Here is a 19011-nt window from a genome sequence, read left to right as displayed (position 1 = left end):
ATGGTATTTTTTAAGCGAATACAAACTTGTAAAAGGCAGGGTGAAAACACAGAGCTGCATGTCTGGCTGAGGAAAATGATTTTTTAAATTATACTCTATTAATTATCATGTGGCATTGACATTAATCTGGTAACGACGTCACATCCATTTCAATGCAATCTTTCCCTCTTCACATTGCCACAGCATTGTCAGTTTCTGCCAATTTCCAAGTGCTTTGTTTAAATGTCACAGATTTAGACCCATTTTCTTTGCCACTGCAATATTTGCACTGATTAAATTTTGTACTCAGTTTGTACACAAGTTTTTAATTATTTTGAGTTTCTTCTCTTTCCAGTTCGAAGTTATCAGCTTCTTTATATATATTGCTGGTATTTAATATCATTTAGTACTCGTCCTATATTTTTAAATTTTAATCCTAGTACTTATGCTGTACTTATTTGGAGGCAGTTTTGTTCATTTTAGATTTATTCCAACATGTCTTGCATAGCCCTGTTCAAGCACTGACTCTTAACTGACTCCAAGATGTTGCTGCTAGTCACTGGGTGATAAGTAAATTTGATAAGTAATTTGCCACTGATTTTCCTGTAGGGAAACACAAAGCTTTCATTTTCTCCATTTTGCACTTCGCTGAGTTGTGTGAAGCCTACAATCTAACACTGTGTGGTACAGCACACCAAAGCACTAGGTGACTCCTTTACATATGGCCTTTGTTAATAAAGACACAGAACTGTTCTTTACTGAGCAAGAGTTTATTGACTATCTCCAATCTCATAGCACACCTTTACAAATGTCTAGCCTTGCTGCCCGCTCATTGCTGACACATTGCTTGGAATAGGAGTCCTCACTGGTTGGGTCATAATCTGATACAAAATAGGCCTGGATGACTGGATGGTGAGAGCACTCTTACCAACCAAAATACATATGGGGAAAAGCATACTATGCTCATCAACAATGTAACAATTAACAGGAGAAAATAAGCATTTCTGAGGTCAATGCATTCTAAAAGCAATTGAGATATGGTGGACATAAAATATATAAACAATTATTAAAATAAATATGACAATGAGGGGGATTAAAGATTTGAATAAACTGACAAGTAGTCTTGTGGCTAGGGAAACAGTTTGTAGCCTGTAGATTGCCATTAAAGCACAGGCTGTGTATTGCACACGCATTTCTGTGTTGCACTTGCATCGCAAGCATATATGCATGCTTACACAGGGCTCCACTCTCAGACTGTCATGAAGCTATTAATGTATATAATGTTATTAGAAATTATTTTTCTTTTTAATAGAGATTTAGTCTGTGGGTGTGTCTGTGTGTGTTTTAATTGGATTAAAGCCAGCTAGTCTGGGTGCTTTGATGTAGTAGTTTTGAGATGTAAACAGAGGTAGAGGTACATTTACATTTTGTTGAACAGAACATTCAAGAGTGGGAGTGAAGTCTTGAACCTAGCTAGGAGAGACCAAGCAATGTTTATATCACTAATAAAATTGGTACTATGAAAGGAGTTCAAAGGGCCTGGTGATACAATGAGAATTTACGTTCAAAAAGTGCTGGGTATAACCTGAGGGGAGTTTGTGTGTGCGGAGCAGAGGCATGTAACACTTAAGCAGTTGTAAGCCTACAACTGTCTGCAAAGGAACCAAATTGAAAGGAGCCTCATTTTGAATTTGTAAGGTGAAAATGCTTTGCCTGGTGTCTGCTTAAAGTCTATGAGTTGTTATTGCCTTAATGGAGATCAATTTGGGCATTTGTTAAAAAGCTATGATAATAGTAATTTGTAGCCATGTGTATATGTGTTTAATAACTTGTTGTAAATGAACAAATGTCTCATTTAATTTGATGTAAAAACCTCTCAAGAACTAGTGGTCTTATTCCTGAATTTAGAGCTGCAACTCAAAACATACCAATTGAAAATATAGGTTATGACAGTTGTTTAAAGTTTCCCTCTGGGATTTTAAAAAACAGCCTTTACCAACTGCTGTGTCATAACAATTGGGAGCTCATCTGGGATAAAATTCATAATTCCTTGATTGGTTTGAAATTGGTGAATCTTAAGGTTACGAATAGGAAGATCACTTTGAATTCAGGAGTTGGTGAGGTATTTTAGAAGTGGTGAGACTGCCAGATGGCTTTGGCAATTACTAAGACTTGTCTGGGAGTAGAAGATATAACTCTGATTGGGTAGGAAAAAAATAACCAAAAGTAAGTGACAGGGTTGGCAGATAAGTTAAAATTGGGGTTACCTGAGGGTGCTAGGAAATCAGATATAATTAAACGTACAGCACAGCATCTACAGTTGGAAGTGAAACCTGATACTAGAGAGTCACAGCTGGAGGTGGTGAGACTTCAGTTACAAATGAAGACGCTTGAATTTGAACAAGCAAAGGAACGGAAAACATTTGAATTAGAAGCAAATGACGGAGAAATGGCTTTTAAAATGCAACAGGTAGAAAGGCAGGAGAGAGAAAGAAAACAGGAAAGGGAATTAGAATTTGAGAAGGTGGAAAGAGAAAAAAAAGAGGGAATTCCAACTGAAAATATTGGCAGTTACAAAAGGGAAGCCAGGAGGTGAGGAAGGACTTATCTCCAGAGTAGAACCCAGTGGGGAGATGTTTAAATTGGACAAGCACTTACAAAGTTTGAGGAAACAGATATTGAGGCATTGTTTATTTCATTTGAGAAGCTATCTAAACAGATGAAATGGCCACAGGAACACTGGACATTATTATTACAGTCTAAGTTAGTGGGTAGGGTGCATGCGGTATATGTTTCACTATCAGAAGAAATGTCGGTGAATTATGACGTGGTGAAACAACCTATCTTGAGTGCATATGAGTTGGTTCTTGAAGCATACAGGCAGAAATTTAGTAACATGGGAAAACAGCCTGGGCAAACTTGCATAGAGTTTGAAAGAGTAAAACAAAGTAATTTTGACCTGTGGATACGGGCGTCAAAAATAAAGACAACATAACCTGCTCTCAGGGAAGTGATTCTTTAGGAAGAATTTAAAGATTCAATCCCTTCAGTAGTGAGAATTCATGTGGAGGAACAGAGGTTTGATTCTGTAAGTCAAGTAGCAGAGATAGCTGATGATTATGAGTTAGTTCATAGAGCTAAACCTTTTGTTCATCACCCTTTCAAATTGGAAAAGGATAAAAAGTGGAAAGGTGAAAGGAAGGTAGTTAGTCAGGGAAGAGAAGGAGTAGCTGGAAGTTTCCAGGCAGTTTTTTCTCAGAATAAAAGGAAGGTGCTGAAGGTAGAAGTGACCTTCGAAAATTGAGGTATTTTCATTGTAAAAAAAGTGGGGTACACAAAGTCAGCGTGTAGGAGGAAAAATCTGTTGGTATTATTGGGATACAGAAAAGCTCTGGAAGTAAAGGTACTGTGGGTTTTGAGGTTCAGGCACAGGAGAAACCAGCAGTTTGTGTACAGGCGAAACAGAGAGAATCAGTGATAGGTGAAGAAGTGGGAATGTGTTCACAGTTTACTCAAGAAAATTCTGACAAGCAGGTTACAGAATTGTTTAGAGATTTTGTGTGTGAAGGGAAAGTCTTTCCATGTGTACAGGGTGGAGTAGGTAAAGATGTTAACATTTTAAGAGACACAGGACAGGGGCTCGTCAATCCTTAATGTTATGGGATAGTGATATTTGTTGTTCAAAGGGAGTATTGCAGGAGACGGTAATAATAAGTGGGGTTCATAGAGATGTTAAATCTATTCCATTGTGGAAGGTAAGTTTAAAGAGCAAATGGAGGACAGGTGAAGTTATAATTGGTGTGGTAGAAAAATTGCCCATTGCAGGGGTTCAATTTATTCTGGGTAATGATATAACTGGATCACAAATGTCGGTGATGCCTATGGTAGTTGAGAAACCTGTAGAAGTGTTTTCAACAGAGGTGTTACAGAAGGAATAACCTGGATTGTTTCCTGATTGTGTTGTAACGAGATCAAAGGCTCATAGGGAAGAACAAGGAAAGCAAAGGCAGGCAGTTCAAAGGCAAGAAGAAGGTGTTGAAATCCAATTAGCTGCACTGTGTTAGACAGAATTGTTCAGGAAGAAAGAATACAGGACAATTCAGCTGAGGTGTTTAACTCAAGGAGGTTAGTAGAGTTACAGAAAAAATATCTACAATTAAAACAGTTATATCAGAAAGCTTATTCAGAAGCAAAATTCTAGTATGTTATTACCTGCAGGGAGATATGTTAATGAGAAAGTGGAGGTTGGATCATGTCTTAGCAAATGAAAGCTGGAGGGACTTGCATCAGATTGTTATCCCATTAGGGTATAGACATGAGATTCTGAAGGTTGTTCAAGAAATTCCAATGGTGGGACATTTGGGAATTAAAAAAACCCAGGAATAGATAAAGATTTTTTCTTTTGGTCAGGATTGCATAGGGATGTAATCAAATTCTATAGAACCTGTCATATGTCAAATAACAAGAAAACCACAAGCAGTGATTAAGCCAGCGTCTTTAATCGCAATACCAGCATTTGAAGAACCTTTTACCAGGGTCATGATTGATTGTGTAGGACCCTCCCTAAGACTGAAATACTGACAATAATGGATGCGTCTACCAGGTTTCCTGAAGCAATACCTTTAAGAAATACTACAACTAAGAAGACTGTGGAGGAGTTAATAATTTTTTTTTTTTAAAAGATATGGTTTACCTAAAGAAGTACAATCAGATCAGGGGTCAAATTTCATGTCACAGCTGTTTAAGGAAGTAATGAACAGTTTGGGGATAAAGCAGTTTAAAAGTTAACAGCTTATCATCTGGAGTCACAAGGAAGTTTGGAAAGATGGCATCAAACTTTAAAAACTACGATGAGAGCATACTGTCAGAATTATGCACAGGATTGGGATACAGGAATTCCATTTTTGTTATTTGCTATTAGAGACGCTCCTAATGCATCGACGGTTTTAGCCCTTTTATGGTCATGAGGTAAGACGACCACTGAAATTGATTCATGAAAAATTGATGGGTCAAAATTCAGAAACTACTCTCCTGGATTACATAAAGATTGAACAGAGTGTGTGAGTTGGCTAGGGAACATTTAAAGATATCACAGCAAGTGATGTAAATGATGGTTGGAATATTGCATTGAGAAAGTGGGACAATCAAAATTTATCACAAAGATGGGCTTGCTAAAAGGACATTGGCAGGTACCATAGTTGGAGAGGGCAAATTAGATATCAGCTTTTGTAATGCCAAGTGGGCTATATCAATTTAAAGTTGTGCCATTTGGTGTGAAGAATACAGGTCCGACATTTCAAAGGCTGACAAACAAAGTAATTGCAGGTCTAAGCAATTGTGCTGCTTATATTGAAGATCTAATCATTTTCAATCAGACATGGGAGGAGCATTTACAGCATCTGGAAGAATGATTTACTTGACTACAAGAAGCTAATTTGGTGATGAACTTGGCTAAAAGTGAATTTACAAAAGCACAAGTTACATATCCAGACCACACCATTGGACATGGTAGGGTGGCTCCGAGAGATGCGAAAGTCAAGGCTATCGTGGATTTCCCAGTGCCTACAACAAAACGAGAAGTTTTGAAATTTCTGGGCACGAGTGGGTTTTACCAGAAATTTGTACCAAACTTTAGCTGTGCAGTTGCTCCACTGACTGAACTATTAAAAGGGAACAAGAGGTTTCAATGGACACTAGAGTGTCAGAGGTCATTCGATAGTTTGAAAACTGTATTAACTACGACACCAGTTTTGGCAATACCCAATTATGCCAAGCAATTCAAATTGGCCGTTAGCGCAAGCGATGTAGGCATTGGGGCTGTACTATTACAAGAAGATGACACCGGAAATGAAAAACCGATAGGGTATTTTTCACAGAAGCTGAACGTACAACAGAGAAGATATTCAACGATCGAAAAAGAAACTTTGGGTTTGGTGTTAGTATTACAGCATTTTGAAACTTATGTTGCAAACAATTCATCCGAAACAATTGTTTCTACAGACCATAATCCTTTAAAGTTTCTGGACAAATTTCGAGACAAAAGTGCAAGCTTTTTAGGTGGAGTTTATTATTACAACCATTTAACCTACGGATTATACATATTGCTGGAAGAGAAAATCTGTTTGCAGATGCATTATCAAGAGTTTGAAGCTTAAAGGAAAATTGGACATTTTAAAAAACCCGGGGCACTGAACTGGAGTGATTTCTGTTGATGCCAAGGACTTGTGTATATATATGGTTATGCTAATGCATGCATCTGGTAATGTAATAGTGTAATAAGTATAGGAGATAGTGAGATGGGTTATTAAAAATGAAGCCGTCTTTTAGAATTATGATGGTTCATTTTTCGATAGGAAGGGGATGTCATGAAGCTATTAATGTATATAATGTTATTAGAAATTCTTTTTTTAAATAGCGGTTTAGTCTGTGGGTGTATCTGTGTGTGTTTTAATTGGATTAAAGACAGCTAATCTGGGATCTTTGATGTATTGTAGTTTTGAGATGTAAACAGAGGTAGAGGCACATTTGCATTTTGTTGAATAGAGCATTCAAGAGAGGGAGTGAAATCTTAAACCTAGCTAGGAGAGACCAAGCAATGTTTATATTACTAATAAAAAATTGGTACTATGAAAGGAGTTCAAAGGGCCTGGTGATACAATGAGAATTTACATTCAAAGAGAAGTGCTGGGTATAACCTGAGGGGAGTTTGTGTGTGCAGAGCAGAGGCATGTAACATTTAAGCAGTTGTAAGCCTACAACTGTCTGCAAAGGAACCATATTGAAAGGAACCTCATTTTGAATTTGTAAGGTGAAAATGTTTTGCCTGGTGTCTGCTAAAAGTCTATGGGTTGTTGTTGCCTTAGTGGAGACTAATTTGGGCATTTGTTAATAAGTTATGATAATAGTAATTTGTAGCCATGTGTATGTGTTTAATACAAAAACAGAAAATACTGGAAAAACTCAACAGGTCTGACAGCATCTGTGGAGAGAAAGACAGAGTTAACATTTCAAGTCCATATGATTTCTTCAGAGCTCTGAAGAAGAGTCATATGAACTTGAAGTGTTAACTCTGTCTTTCTCTCCGCAGATGCCGTGAGACCAGCTGAGTTTTTTGACCATTTTGTTTTTGTTTCAGATTTCCAGCATCTATAGTATTTGGTTTTTACGTATATATGTATGTGTTTAATACCTTGTTGTAAATTAATAAATGTCTCATTCAGTTTGATATAAAAACCTCTCGAGAACTGGTGGTCTTATTCCTGAATTTAGAGCTGCAACTCAAAACATACCAATTGAAAATATAGGTTATGACAGTTGTTTATAGTTTCCCTTTGAGATTTTAAATAACAGACTTTACCAACTGCTGTGTCATAACACAGGCAGCAAAGTTCGGCTGTTCTGAGCAGCTGGGAAGCCACTAACTCTCAAAACACATTTTAAAAGTTTTTTAATTTAATTATGAGCTTGAGCATTTTTAAAATCTGGCTCCACACCATTGAGTTGTTATAATATGGTTGGATTTTAGAGTCAGCTTTTTTTAAACATGGGGTATGGGCATTGTTTTCAAGGCTGGTATTTGCTGTCCATACCTAGTTGACCCGAGAAGCAGGTGATAGGTCTTCTTGAACTGCGGAATAGCAATTTAATATAATTTATTGGTTTGCTAGTCCACTTAGGAAGGTTTTTTCGAGTCAACCACGTTGGTGTGGAGCTGAAGACACTTATAGGTCAGACCAGGTGTGGACAAAAAGACAGTGGTAAACCATTTGGGTTTTTATAGCAATCTAACAGCTTCATGGTCACTTTTATTTACACCAGATGTTTTTTATAAATTCAAATTTCCAACTGCAATTGTGGGATTTGATTTTCTGGGTTATTATTTCAGGCTATTGACTACTGGACTAGTAGCATAGTAGCTTTGCAGACAGGAGCATGCCCATGCGTTGCACCTTTTTCAACTAAACAAAAGCTTGGGGGCAGCCATTCCCTGGCTCATTCCCCAGGGCAATGCCTTGACCAGAGTCAGCTTGCCTGGTTTGAATTTAGACAAAAGCTTGGTAGTTAACTGTCCCCTGGTGCATTCTCCATGGCAATGCCTCTATGAATCAGAGTCCATCTGCCAACCAATTAGCACTCTCTTCTCATGCAGTCTAAATGGTTGTTCCCTTTACTTTTGGTATTTTTGCAAACCTGTCCTGATGAGTGCAAGGCAAAAAGTTCCGACAGCATCTTTCTTTTTTCAGTAATACTCAAGTCTGTACTACAAAACGCCCATTAGTAGCATAACCACTACACTACATAGCCCTCAAATCTTTGGTCCTGATTTCATAGCTGCACTGCCATTTGTACATTGCAAAACACAGAAGTGACAGTATAACTACATTCCAAATAAAATGCATCTGGAACAAATAAATTAATAAAACCCTCCAACTTTGTGACTTCACAGTTATTTCTGTACCTCTGCAAGGTCTGAAAAGAGAGCTTGGCTGGTGTTACGTCTTAGTGTATCCCAGTAACTTCGGTCTGTGGTATGATTTGGGGGATCTTTTTTTAACACCTGGAGAGTTTTGAAAAGGTAAAATTGTTGTAAAGTTCAACATCATCAATGAGGCATAGTGAAAGTTCCATTCAGGAAGAAATAATTTAGACAAGTTATAGTATCAATTGTCTAGTCTTTATTTTGAAATCAAAATAGGATTAAAAAAAACAGAATTTTAAATATTCCTCATAGACTTTAAACACAGACTGCTATTTATTCTCTGTGCACAACCACGTAAAAGAAATCAAAACTGGCAGCAAATAATATGGAGGTCCATCCAATCTCCATCCACCACCACAAATCTCCACCTGGCTGAATTTGCTCTCATGTTGAACAACTTCTCCTTCAAATCCACTCATTTACACCATATAAACGGGTGCCCACATGGGTCCTAGCTAGGTCTGCCTTTTTGTGGGATATGCAGGACATTCCTTATTGCAGTCCTACACGGGCCCCCTTCCTCAGCTCTTTTTCCATTACAATGATGATTTATTGGTACTGTTTCCTACTCTTGCCCTGAAGTGAAAATTTCACCAACTTTCCTTTCAATTTCTATCCTTCTCTCATCTTCACATGGTCCATCTCTTCCCTTCTCTCCCTCAACTTCTCTGTTCCCCATTCATTATATGCCCAATGACTCTCACAACTACCTCGACTACACTTCCTCATATCCCGGACCTGCAAAGACTCAATTCCTTTCTCCCAGTTTCTCCATCGCATCTATTCTGATGATGCAGCCTTCCATAGCTGTGCTTCTAATATATCTGTCAGTTTCCTCAATCAAGGATCCTCCCCTCCACTGTGGTTGAGAACTCCAAAACTCAAAAGTTCTGAAGAATCATATTGGGCTTGAAATGTTAATTCTGTTTCTCTCTCCACAGATGCTACCAGACTGGCTGAGTTTTTTCAGCACTGTTTTATTTCAGATCTCCAGCATTCTCAGTATTTTGCTTTTATTTTAGTGGTTGACATGGACCTTGATTGTGTTCGATCCATTCCCCACTCTCTGCTCTCACTCATTCCATTCCCTCCCTGACCATGATAGTGTTCCCCTGTCCTCACCTTTCACCCTGCCAGCTGCAGTATTCAATAGAACATTCTCCCCCGTTTGCACCAGACCCACCAAGATGTCACCACCAAACACGTCTTCCCTTCCCCTTTCAGCATTCTGAAGTGACGGTTTGCTCCTCAACATCTCGGTCCACTCCTCAATTACCTTTCCATGCAAGTACAAGAGATGCAGCACCTGCCCTTTTACCTCCTCTCTCCCTTCACTGTCCAAGGCCCCAAACATTCCTTTCAGGTGAGACAAAATTTAATATTTCAATGAACTGCTATGTAGCTCAAACAAACTCTACCAGAGTGGTAGGGTGCACGTTTTGAATGTTATTCTCTAACTGCAAATTCTACCTCTTTGCAGCCTGTTAAAGGGACAAGAATGTGCTTCTGCATCAGATGCAGGTGTTACTAAAGGCGTGCCACAAGGATCAGTGTTGGGACCTCAACTATTTACAATGAAGGGACATATGGTAGACAAATTTGCTGATGACACAAGGATAGATAGGAAACTGAGTTGTCAGCAGGACATAAAGAGTCTACAAAGGGATTTATATAGGTTAAGTGAGTGGGCAAAAAAATGGCAGATAGATTATAATGTGGGAAAATATGAACTTGTCCACTTTTGCCAGAGAATAGAAAAGCACTATATTATTTAAAATGGAGACTGCAGAACTCCACAGTACAGAGGGAGTCCTGGTACGTGAATCACAAAATGTTGGTGTGTAGGCGGAGCAAGTGATTAGGAAGGCAAATGGAAATGAAACAAAATGTTTCCCCTCATGGAGGAATCGAGGACTGGGGGCACAATTTCAGAATAAGGGGTCTCCCCTACTCTCAGTTTGAGAATGAGGAGCTTGGGTCGGAAACAATTGTGCTAAACTTAAATAAACGTAATTACAAAGGAATGAAGGCAGAGTTGGCTGGATTGGACTAACAAAGGAGTTTAGCAGAAAAGACAGTTGATGATCAATTGCAGACGTTTAAGAAAATAGTTCATGACTCACAACAAAGATATATCCCAGTGAGGAAGAAGGATTCTAGGAAGGGGATAAACCAACCATGGTTAGCCAAGAAAGTTAAGGATAGTATCAAATTGAAAGAATTGAAAGAAAAAAATACAACGTGGCAAAGATTAGTGATAAGCCAGAGGATTGGGAAAGTTTTAAAAACCAACAAAAGATGTCCAAAAATAATAAAGAGGGAGAAAATAAACTTTGAGGGTAAACTAGCAAGGAATATAAAATATCTACAGAGGGATACAGACAGGTTCAGTGAGTGGGCAAAAACTTACAGATGGAATATAATGTGGGAAAATATGAGGTTATGCACTTTGGCAGGGAGAATAGAAGAGCGGAATATTATTTAAGTGGAGAAAGAGTGCCGAAAGCTGAAGCACAGAAGGATTTGGGGGTCCTCGAGTAAAGACAGTAAGAGCTTCCTTAAATATATAAAAAGGAAGAGAGAGGCCAAAGTGAACATAGGCCCCTTAGAGAATGAGGCTGGAGAAATAATAATGGGGAAACCAGGAAATGGAAGAGGAGTTGAATAAACACTTTGCATCAGTCTTCACAGTAGAGGACACTAATAACATTCCAAAAATACTAAATAATCAAGAGGCAAAAGTGGGGTGGGGTGGGGTGGGGTGAGAAAATAAATACAATAGCTATCACTAGAGAAAAATACTAGGGAAACTAATGGGGCTAAAGGCTGATAAGTCCCCTAGACCTGATGGGTTGCATCCTAGGGTATTAAAGGAAGTAGCTCCAGACATAGTGGATGCACTGATAGTAATCGTCCAAGAATCCTTAGATTCTGGAAAAGTCCCAGAGGATTGGAAAACTGCCGATGTAACATCCTTATTCAAAAAGATAGGGAGACAAAAAACAGGTAACTATAGGCCAGTTAGCTCAACATCTGACATTGGGAAAATCTTACAGTCTATTATAAAGGATGTAATAGCAGAGCCTTTAGAAATGCATAATATAATTAAGCAGAGTCAGCATGGCTTCATGAAAGGGGAAATCATGCCTGACAAATTTATCAGAATCCTTTGAGGAGGTAACAAGCAGGATAAATAAGGGGAAACCAATAGATGTAATATATTTGGATTTCCAAAAGGCGTTCGATAAAGTACCACACATAAGGCCAATTATTAGGATGACAGCCAAGGTGTTGGGGGTAGTATATTAGCTTGGATAGAGGATTGTCTAACTAATAGAAAACAAAGAGTTGAGATAAGGGGGGCATTTTCAGGATGGCAACCTGTAACTCGTGGAGTGCCACAGGGATCAGTGCTGGGACCACAATTATTTACAACATATATATTAATGACTTGGATGAGGGAAGGGAATGTACTATTGCCAAGTTTGCGGCTGACACAAAAATAGGTGGGAAGGCAAGTGGTGAGGATGACACAAAGAGTCTACAGAGGGATATAGGCAGGTTAAGTAAGAGGAGGGCAGTATTATTTAAATGGAGAAAGACTGAAGAAAGCTGCACACTGAGAGATTTCGGGGTGCTCATGCATGAATCACAAAAAACTAGCATACAAGTTCAGCAAGTAATAGGAAAGGCAAATGGAATGTTGGCCTTTATGTCAAAGGGAATGGAGAATAAAAATAGGGAAGTCTTGCTAAAACTATACAAGGCACTAGTTAGACCACACCTAGAATACTGTGAATAATTTTGGTCCACTTATCGAAGGAAAGATATACTGCCATTGGAAGCAGTCCAGAGAGGGTTCACTAGGTTGATCCCGGGTATGAAGGGATTTTCTCATGAGGATAGGTTGAGTAGGTTGGGCATGTGCTCATTGAAGTTTAGAAGAATTAAAGGCGACCTTATTGAAACATATAAGATTCTAAGGGGGCTTGACAGGGTAGATGTTGAGAGGTTGTTTCCCTTTGTGGGAGAGTCTCGGACCAGAGGGCATAATTTCAGAGTAAGGGGTCGCCCATTTAAGACAGAGATGAGGAGGAGTTTCTTCTCTTCAGAGGGTAGTGAATTTGTGGGATTCTTTACCGCAGAGGGCTGAAGAGGCTGGGTCGTTAAGTATATTCAAGGCTGAGATAGACAGATTTTTAATCAGTAAGGGAATCAGGAGTTATGGGGAAAAGGCAGGAAAGTGGAGTTGAGGATTATCAGATCAGCCATGATCTCACTGAATGGCGGAGTAGACTCAATGGGCTGAATGGCCTACTTCTTCTCCTACGTCTTATGGTCATTTACGACAGATATGAGGAGAAATTTCTTCTCTCAGATGGGCACTAATCTTTGGAATTCTCTACTCCAGAGAGCAGTGAAGGCTGGATCATTGGATATATTCAAGGCTGAGTCAAACAGATTTTTGATTTACAAGGAAGTCAAAGGTTATGGGGAGCAGGCAGGAAAGTGGAGTTGTTTGAGGAGTTAAAAGACCTGTTCCTACTCCTATTTCTTATATTCTTATTCTTCTCCCATCACACAAGAATCTAGGCTCATTTTTACAGATTTAAAACTAACTGGACAAATAAGGTACCATCGTATATATCCTACAGGCAGAATTTTTAGCTTGGCATGCGGGCACGGGCCCGACGCACTCAGGCATTAAGTAACATTTGATGACGTCGGTTGAGTCCCTTAATTGGCCAGCCAGCATGAAATTGCGGTCGGGAGCCGATCTCAGTTGGCAGTCCATTCCCCGGCCCGCTGATCACGCATGTCCACCGAACTAAAAATCCTGCCACATATGTTGTTAGATGTGGAACAGAAATATACCAGACTGGACTAAGGAAATGAAACAAAGGTGTGGAAATGGAAAGAACATTTAGGATGAACATTGGCTTCAAAACCTCTTACACTAACAGTGGCATTAATGATGTCTTTTTGACGTACAAGAAAAACGTCAATAATTTTCATAAAATCGTACAACAAAAATAATGATAAAGAATCTATTTGAGCATATATTTATTGCTTTGAACTTTTAGAACATTTAGGGCTGGATTTTGTTCTAAGCGATGAAGCAAAGATGCTCACCGCTGACCTTGAAGAAAGTTGCCCACAAACAGCTAGCGATCCAAAATACCATGGATGCTATAAATCTGAAATATCATCAGAACTGATGAAAGGTCATCAACTTGAAATGTTAATTCTGTTTCTCTTTCAACAGATGCTGTCAGACCTGCTAAGTATTTCCAGCATTTTCTGTTTTTTATTTAAGATCTAGTGCTTTTTGCAATGTGGATTTCCTGTTTCCTGACATCTGTTTATTTCTGAAGCTAAGTCAAGGGGATCTCCAGGTGATTAGCAACAGTGATGCAATCAAGCAGGATCAGCAGCCAATCACACTGAAGCATTTTCACAGACAAGAAACCAGAAAGTAAGAATCACTCCTAATTTTAAATTTTACAGATAGCAAAATAAATGACTGGGACAAAAGGCAGAAGCTAAAATATCATAATTAAATAAAAATAAAATGTGGAATTTCTTATCGCAATGGAGAAATTTGAAATTCCAGAAAGATAAAATTTCTAATTCAGGCAGTGATTATGAACTTAGTCACCTATTAAAATACCCAGTTACACATCATTCAACAAGGTGCAACTTTGTCAAGTCCATAAGCGTGGACATTCTCGTCAGTTTAATGGTTTTCAATTGATTATAGTCTGGGGCGACTTCAACAGCACACCCTCTGAAAAGTAGTCACTGACAATGGACACCAGAAGTCGCTATCAGGTCCAGAGGTGTAGTAATGGTGAACAATAGCAGTTTCACCATCATTACTGCTACAAAGTCCAGGCTATTAGGAATAAGAACCAATAATTATATACAGTATAACTTTTAAATCAAAATAATTGTCAAATTACTGTTTATTCCCATTGCATTAATTCTCTGTTCGTGTATTTATTTGTCTCTGCTTGTCTTATGGCCAAGTTCATTAATTCTTTCCATTTCTCTGTCCTAAATTTGCCTTTCTAGTTGGTCCTTCTTTCGGCTTTGGTTTTGAGTCTTCCCTGTTTTTCTCTATTTCTGCAAGTTTCTTCTTCCCTTTACCCTCTATCCTGTGTCTCTGCCCTTTCCTCTGTGGTTCTCTGTCTTTCACTCTAAGATTTTCTGCGTCCCTCCTTCGATATTATCTTACTCTGCTCATATACGCTTTTTCTCTCTATGTCTCTCATTCATTTATTTTCTTCAGATAGAAGCTAGATGTAGAAATTTATCGCATTTGATCTTGTCCCAGAAGGAAGCCTGGGTTGTGATCCTCATACTGCTGGATATGCAAGAGTGGCACAAATTGGTATTGGCCTTTCGAGGTGCTAGTGTAAGACAGCATAGGAAAGAAATTAGAGGGTTCAGGCCTGAAGGGAGTGAGGAGTACACTGTCTATAACTATAAAGGAGTAAAGAAATTGGAGCTCAAACCAGAAGGAAGTAGGCACTGGGCTCTAAGAGTCTCCAAGCATTTTGTATTTGCAGCACTTAGATATATACGAAAGAGCATCGCAGGCTACAAATTATAAATCATGGTTCCCAGTAATTTACATAACTCCGGGATCTCCAGCTTAAGGTTAATGAGTTAGGATTTTTCATCAGTGAGACAATAGCTCCAAGGTCAGGTTTTTAGATTTCCAAGCCCATAAAATGTAAACATGGCAAATCAGAAGTAATACAAGCTCAAATGGGTGGAGTCATACCAAGAACAAAGATGATGGTTGTGGTTATCGGAGGTCAATCATCTGAGTCTCAGAATATCACTGCAGGCGTTCCTCAGGGGAGCGTCCTAGGCCCAGCCATCTTTGGTTGCTTCATCAATGACCTTCCCTCCATCATAAGGTCAGAAATGGGGATGTTTGCTGATGATTGCACAATGTTCGGCACCATTTGCAACTCCTCAGATACTGAAGCAGTCCATGTCCATATGCAGCAAGATCTGGACAACATTCAGGCTTGGGCTGATAAGTGGCAAGTAACATTCATGCCACAAGTGCCAAACAATGACCATCTCCAACGAGAGAATCTAACCATCTCCCCTTGACATTCAAAGGCATTACCATCACTGAATCCCCCACTATCAACATCCTGGCGGTGGGTTGCCACTGACCAGAAACTGAACTGGACTAGCCATTTAATACTGTGGCTACAAGAGCAGATCAGAGGTTGGGAATTCTGCTGTAACTCACCTCCTGACTCCCCAAAGCCTGTCCACCATCTATGAGGCACAAGCCAGGAGTGTGATGGAATACTCTCCACTTGCCTGGATGAGTGAAGCTCCAACAACACTCGAGAAGCCTGACACCATCCAGGACAAAACAACCTACTTGATTGGCACCACTTCCACAAACATTCACTCCCTCCACCACCAACGCACAGTAGCAGCAGTGTGTACCATCTCCAAAATGCACTGCAACAACTTACCAAGGCTCCTATGACAGCACCTTCCAAACCCACAACTCTACCAACTAGAAGGATAAGGGCAGCAGATGCATGGGAACACCACCACCTGCAAGGTCCCCTGCAAGCCACAGGCCATTCTGACTTGGAACTATATCACCATTCCTTCACTGTCGCAGGGTCAAAATCCTGGAACTTTCTTCCTAACAACACTGTGAGTGTACCTACACCACTGGACTGTAGCAGTTCAAGATGAGAGCTCACCACCACTTTCTCAAGGGCAATTAGGGATGGGCATTAAATGCTGGCCTAGCCAGTGCACCCACATCCCATGAAAAGAAAAGAACTGAGTTGCCTGGATTTTGTACACAGGCTGCTAGGACTCCCTGGGCTACAAGTGGCAATTTGGAACTTCCTCCCAAAGGCTGCCATGTACTACTCCCATTGGCTGTTGGTCTTCCTATCACTAATGCACAGGTTATGGGCAAGTCTAGAACCCTACTGCAACATGTATAGCACATAGAGCGACAAGTGCGCCTGTGGCTGGAATGAAGCAGAGGCTTTCAGTGGGGCTGACAAGGAATTGGGATGTATAGAGCTGGGAGTGGAATGGAGTACAAATGACATGAAAAAAGATCCAGATAATGGAGAAGGCCAGGTGAGAAGCTGAGTGAAATTAGTGCTACCTGACACTTGCTGTGGCAACGACAGTTGTGCACAGACATGACCCATTGTGAAAGAGTCCAAGAAAGAAGAAACTAGCCAAAGAGTTTGGTGGTATAGTTGGCTCATCACTGTTAAGGGTGTCTGGATGGGAGATTTGTCTGTTTGCAGAGTTATACTCAGAGTGGATAATTGGTCTCTGGCACCCACATTGTAAATAAGCATACGAAACATTACATGGCCACCTAATGCGATGAGATGTTTGAAAATCGATGGAGACCTAATAATGATCATTTTATTTCTTTGTTGAACTTACATTTATGTAATTTTATGTTTCCCACCTGCTCAGTATGATGAAAATGCAAATGAAATATCTGGTTCAGATTGCTTACCTCAGGCAATGGGATTTCCCCATTTTTACTTGATCTAGTTCTTCCCCTCCCCAGTATATAATCAAAACAGTCTTATAATACACATGTACTTTCATCTTGCATGCATACATGTATAATGAAATTTACTGGAAGTTTACTATTAACCAGTATTACATCGTTATTAGATCCAACCATAATCTTAAAAAGGTATACAAGTGTTATGACATTTTTTAAGTGAATTATAGGAAAAGTTATTATAGTTCGCCAATCCTGCAATTCAGTTCAGAATAATCTTTTAAAGACAGAATTTAATCCACCATGTTTATCAGAGTTTATGTATAACTTATTTTCTATAGAAGCAGAAGAGTGAAAATTGTATTAAGTAGAATTCAAATACTTTGAAACTAAAAGATAGATTTGGAGTATTGTATGTTGCTAATCAAGTTATACATTATATTCCAATGTTACTATAATGCATCCTGCATAATTTAATATTCTAGATATAATTAAAGAACAATACATACACTGTGAGGAGCATATTGATAACCAAAAAGTTGCAGATTCTTACATGCCATATGGTGCAGTGTCAAATTACAGATTGTAGTCAGAAATTGAGAAAAGGAAAGGGAAAGAAAAGACAAAGCAATTAGAACATACAGTCAGTCATACAAGGACATTCTCAGGTTACACCAGGCAGGCAGAATAGAATTGGACCCCTAGGTCTAATATTAGTATTTTCCCCTTTTATTCTGGAACCTTGATCTGTTAAATATGATTTATATCTGAAATGCAAATTATCACTTAACAGCAAGGTTTTTGAAGTTACAGTAAATGACATTGTGAAAGTGATACTATTAAGGTTAAGCTGGTGTTGATATTCTTTTTAAATAGCCACCTTCCTCACAAATCAAAAACAGGAGAGTAACATGTGCTCACCACCTGTGCAGACTTCTCCTCATCATCACCTCTTCTCCCTCGTTTCTCATTTTTCTTTCTAAAAATTTCTTGAAGCTACAATAAAATTAATATAGAATTACATTGCATTCAACGTTGTCTTTATAAGCAGTACTATTTACAGCTAAGTTCACAGAAAGTTAAAAGTACTATTTTGAAACCTGCTTTTAAACCCAACTCTATGGAAATACCATTAGGATCAACACAGTAAAAGTCAATAACGTTACAGCAACCACATGGACTTACAATGAAGCAAGCTCCAAAGCAAATTTGTCTTGAAGGTTGTTTATAAGACAGTTAACATCGCCAAATAGTTATACGGGGAATGTTTCTTGGTAAAATGTGGTATTAATACCCATTTATAATTCTAATATCACTTTGCCTCTGTCTTTTGGAGCATTAATTGTAGTTAAATGTTTCCTGATGTCCTATATCTAGATCAAGAGATTTTTTGTTGAACTGATTGCCAGCTGTTGACACTTTTATGATGTAAACACTTAATGAAGTACATTTAATCAACTGAAAATAACCCACACATCTGCACTCATCCCAACATCAAGAGAAGAGAATTTTTAAAAATCTAAAATACTGGACATATGTTGAACACTGCATTTATCCCAAGAGTTATACATGTATGAACTCTCTTTTCATGAGTTTGGCTTGTTCAAATTCAACTTACTTTAGGTAGACAGATTGGTTCAGACCATGCACTTTGAGTTGCAAAAGGGTTTAGAATAACAAGGTATATTTCCTTAGACTTGTGCAAATAGCATCTGTTCACTGTGCATGAAGAATTGGTGGGTAATAGTTTTAATGTTAAATAAACTGAAGTTGTGAGTAAGTTTGATTTTTAAACACATTTAATGCTTGTTTAGATTTTAAAGGAAGGAAAAAAGGATCAAAATCATCTTGTACAGATAACATAGAAAGACTCAAAGTAATCTGAAGTAACAGATAAACCATCTCACTGACATGAATAAGATTTAAGATCAAACCATGATGTTGGTTTGTGAGAAAAAAACTGAAATGATTGCAAGAGAGTTCCAATCTACATCAATTTATTGCTCAGTATCCAAAA

The 19011-nt window shown here is 38.7% G+C and overlaps 1 protein-coding gene across 5 annotated transcripts in view; it reads right to left on the bottom strand.

The window, feature by feature from the left end:
• LOC144684510 (calcium uptake protein 3, mitochondrial-like) overlaps positions 1 to 19011 on the bottom strand; it is a 175685-nt gene that overhangs the window by 55556 nt on the left and 101118 nt on the right. For 2 of the 5 annotated variants that reach the window (XM_078548384.1, XM_078548394.1), the window contains one exon: positions 17916 to 17990. In XM_078548384.1, coding sequence (XP_078404510.1) covers positions 17916 to 17990 — 75 coding nt within the window. Of the gene's footprint in view, positions 1 to 8437; positions 8537 to 17503; positions 17543 to 17915; positions 17991 to 19011 lie in introns of all 5 variants that reach the window. The other 3 variants (XM_078548356.1, XM_078548366.1, XM_078548376.1) reach the window with 3 other exon arrangements.

This window comes from Cetorhinus maximus, chromosome 1 (assembly GCF_964194155.1).
Source record: "Cetorhinus maximus chromosome 1, sCetMax3.hap1.1, whole genome shotgun sequence".
NCBI lineage: Eukaryota > Metazoa > Chordata > Chondrichthyes > Lamniformes > Cetorhinidae > Cetorhinus > Cetorhinus maximus.
The sequence above is the reverse complement of the archived record's forward strand: the minus strand, read 5'-3'. Positions and strand labels throughout refer to the sequence as shown.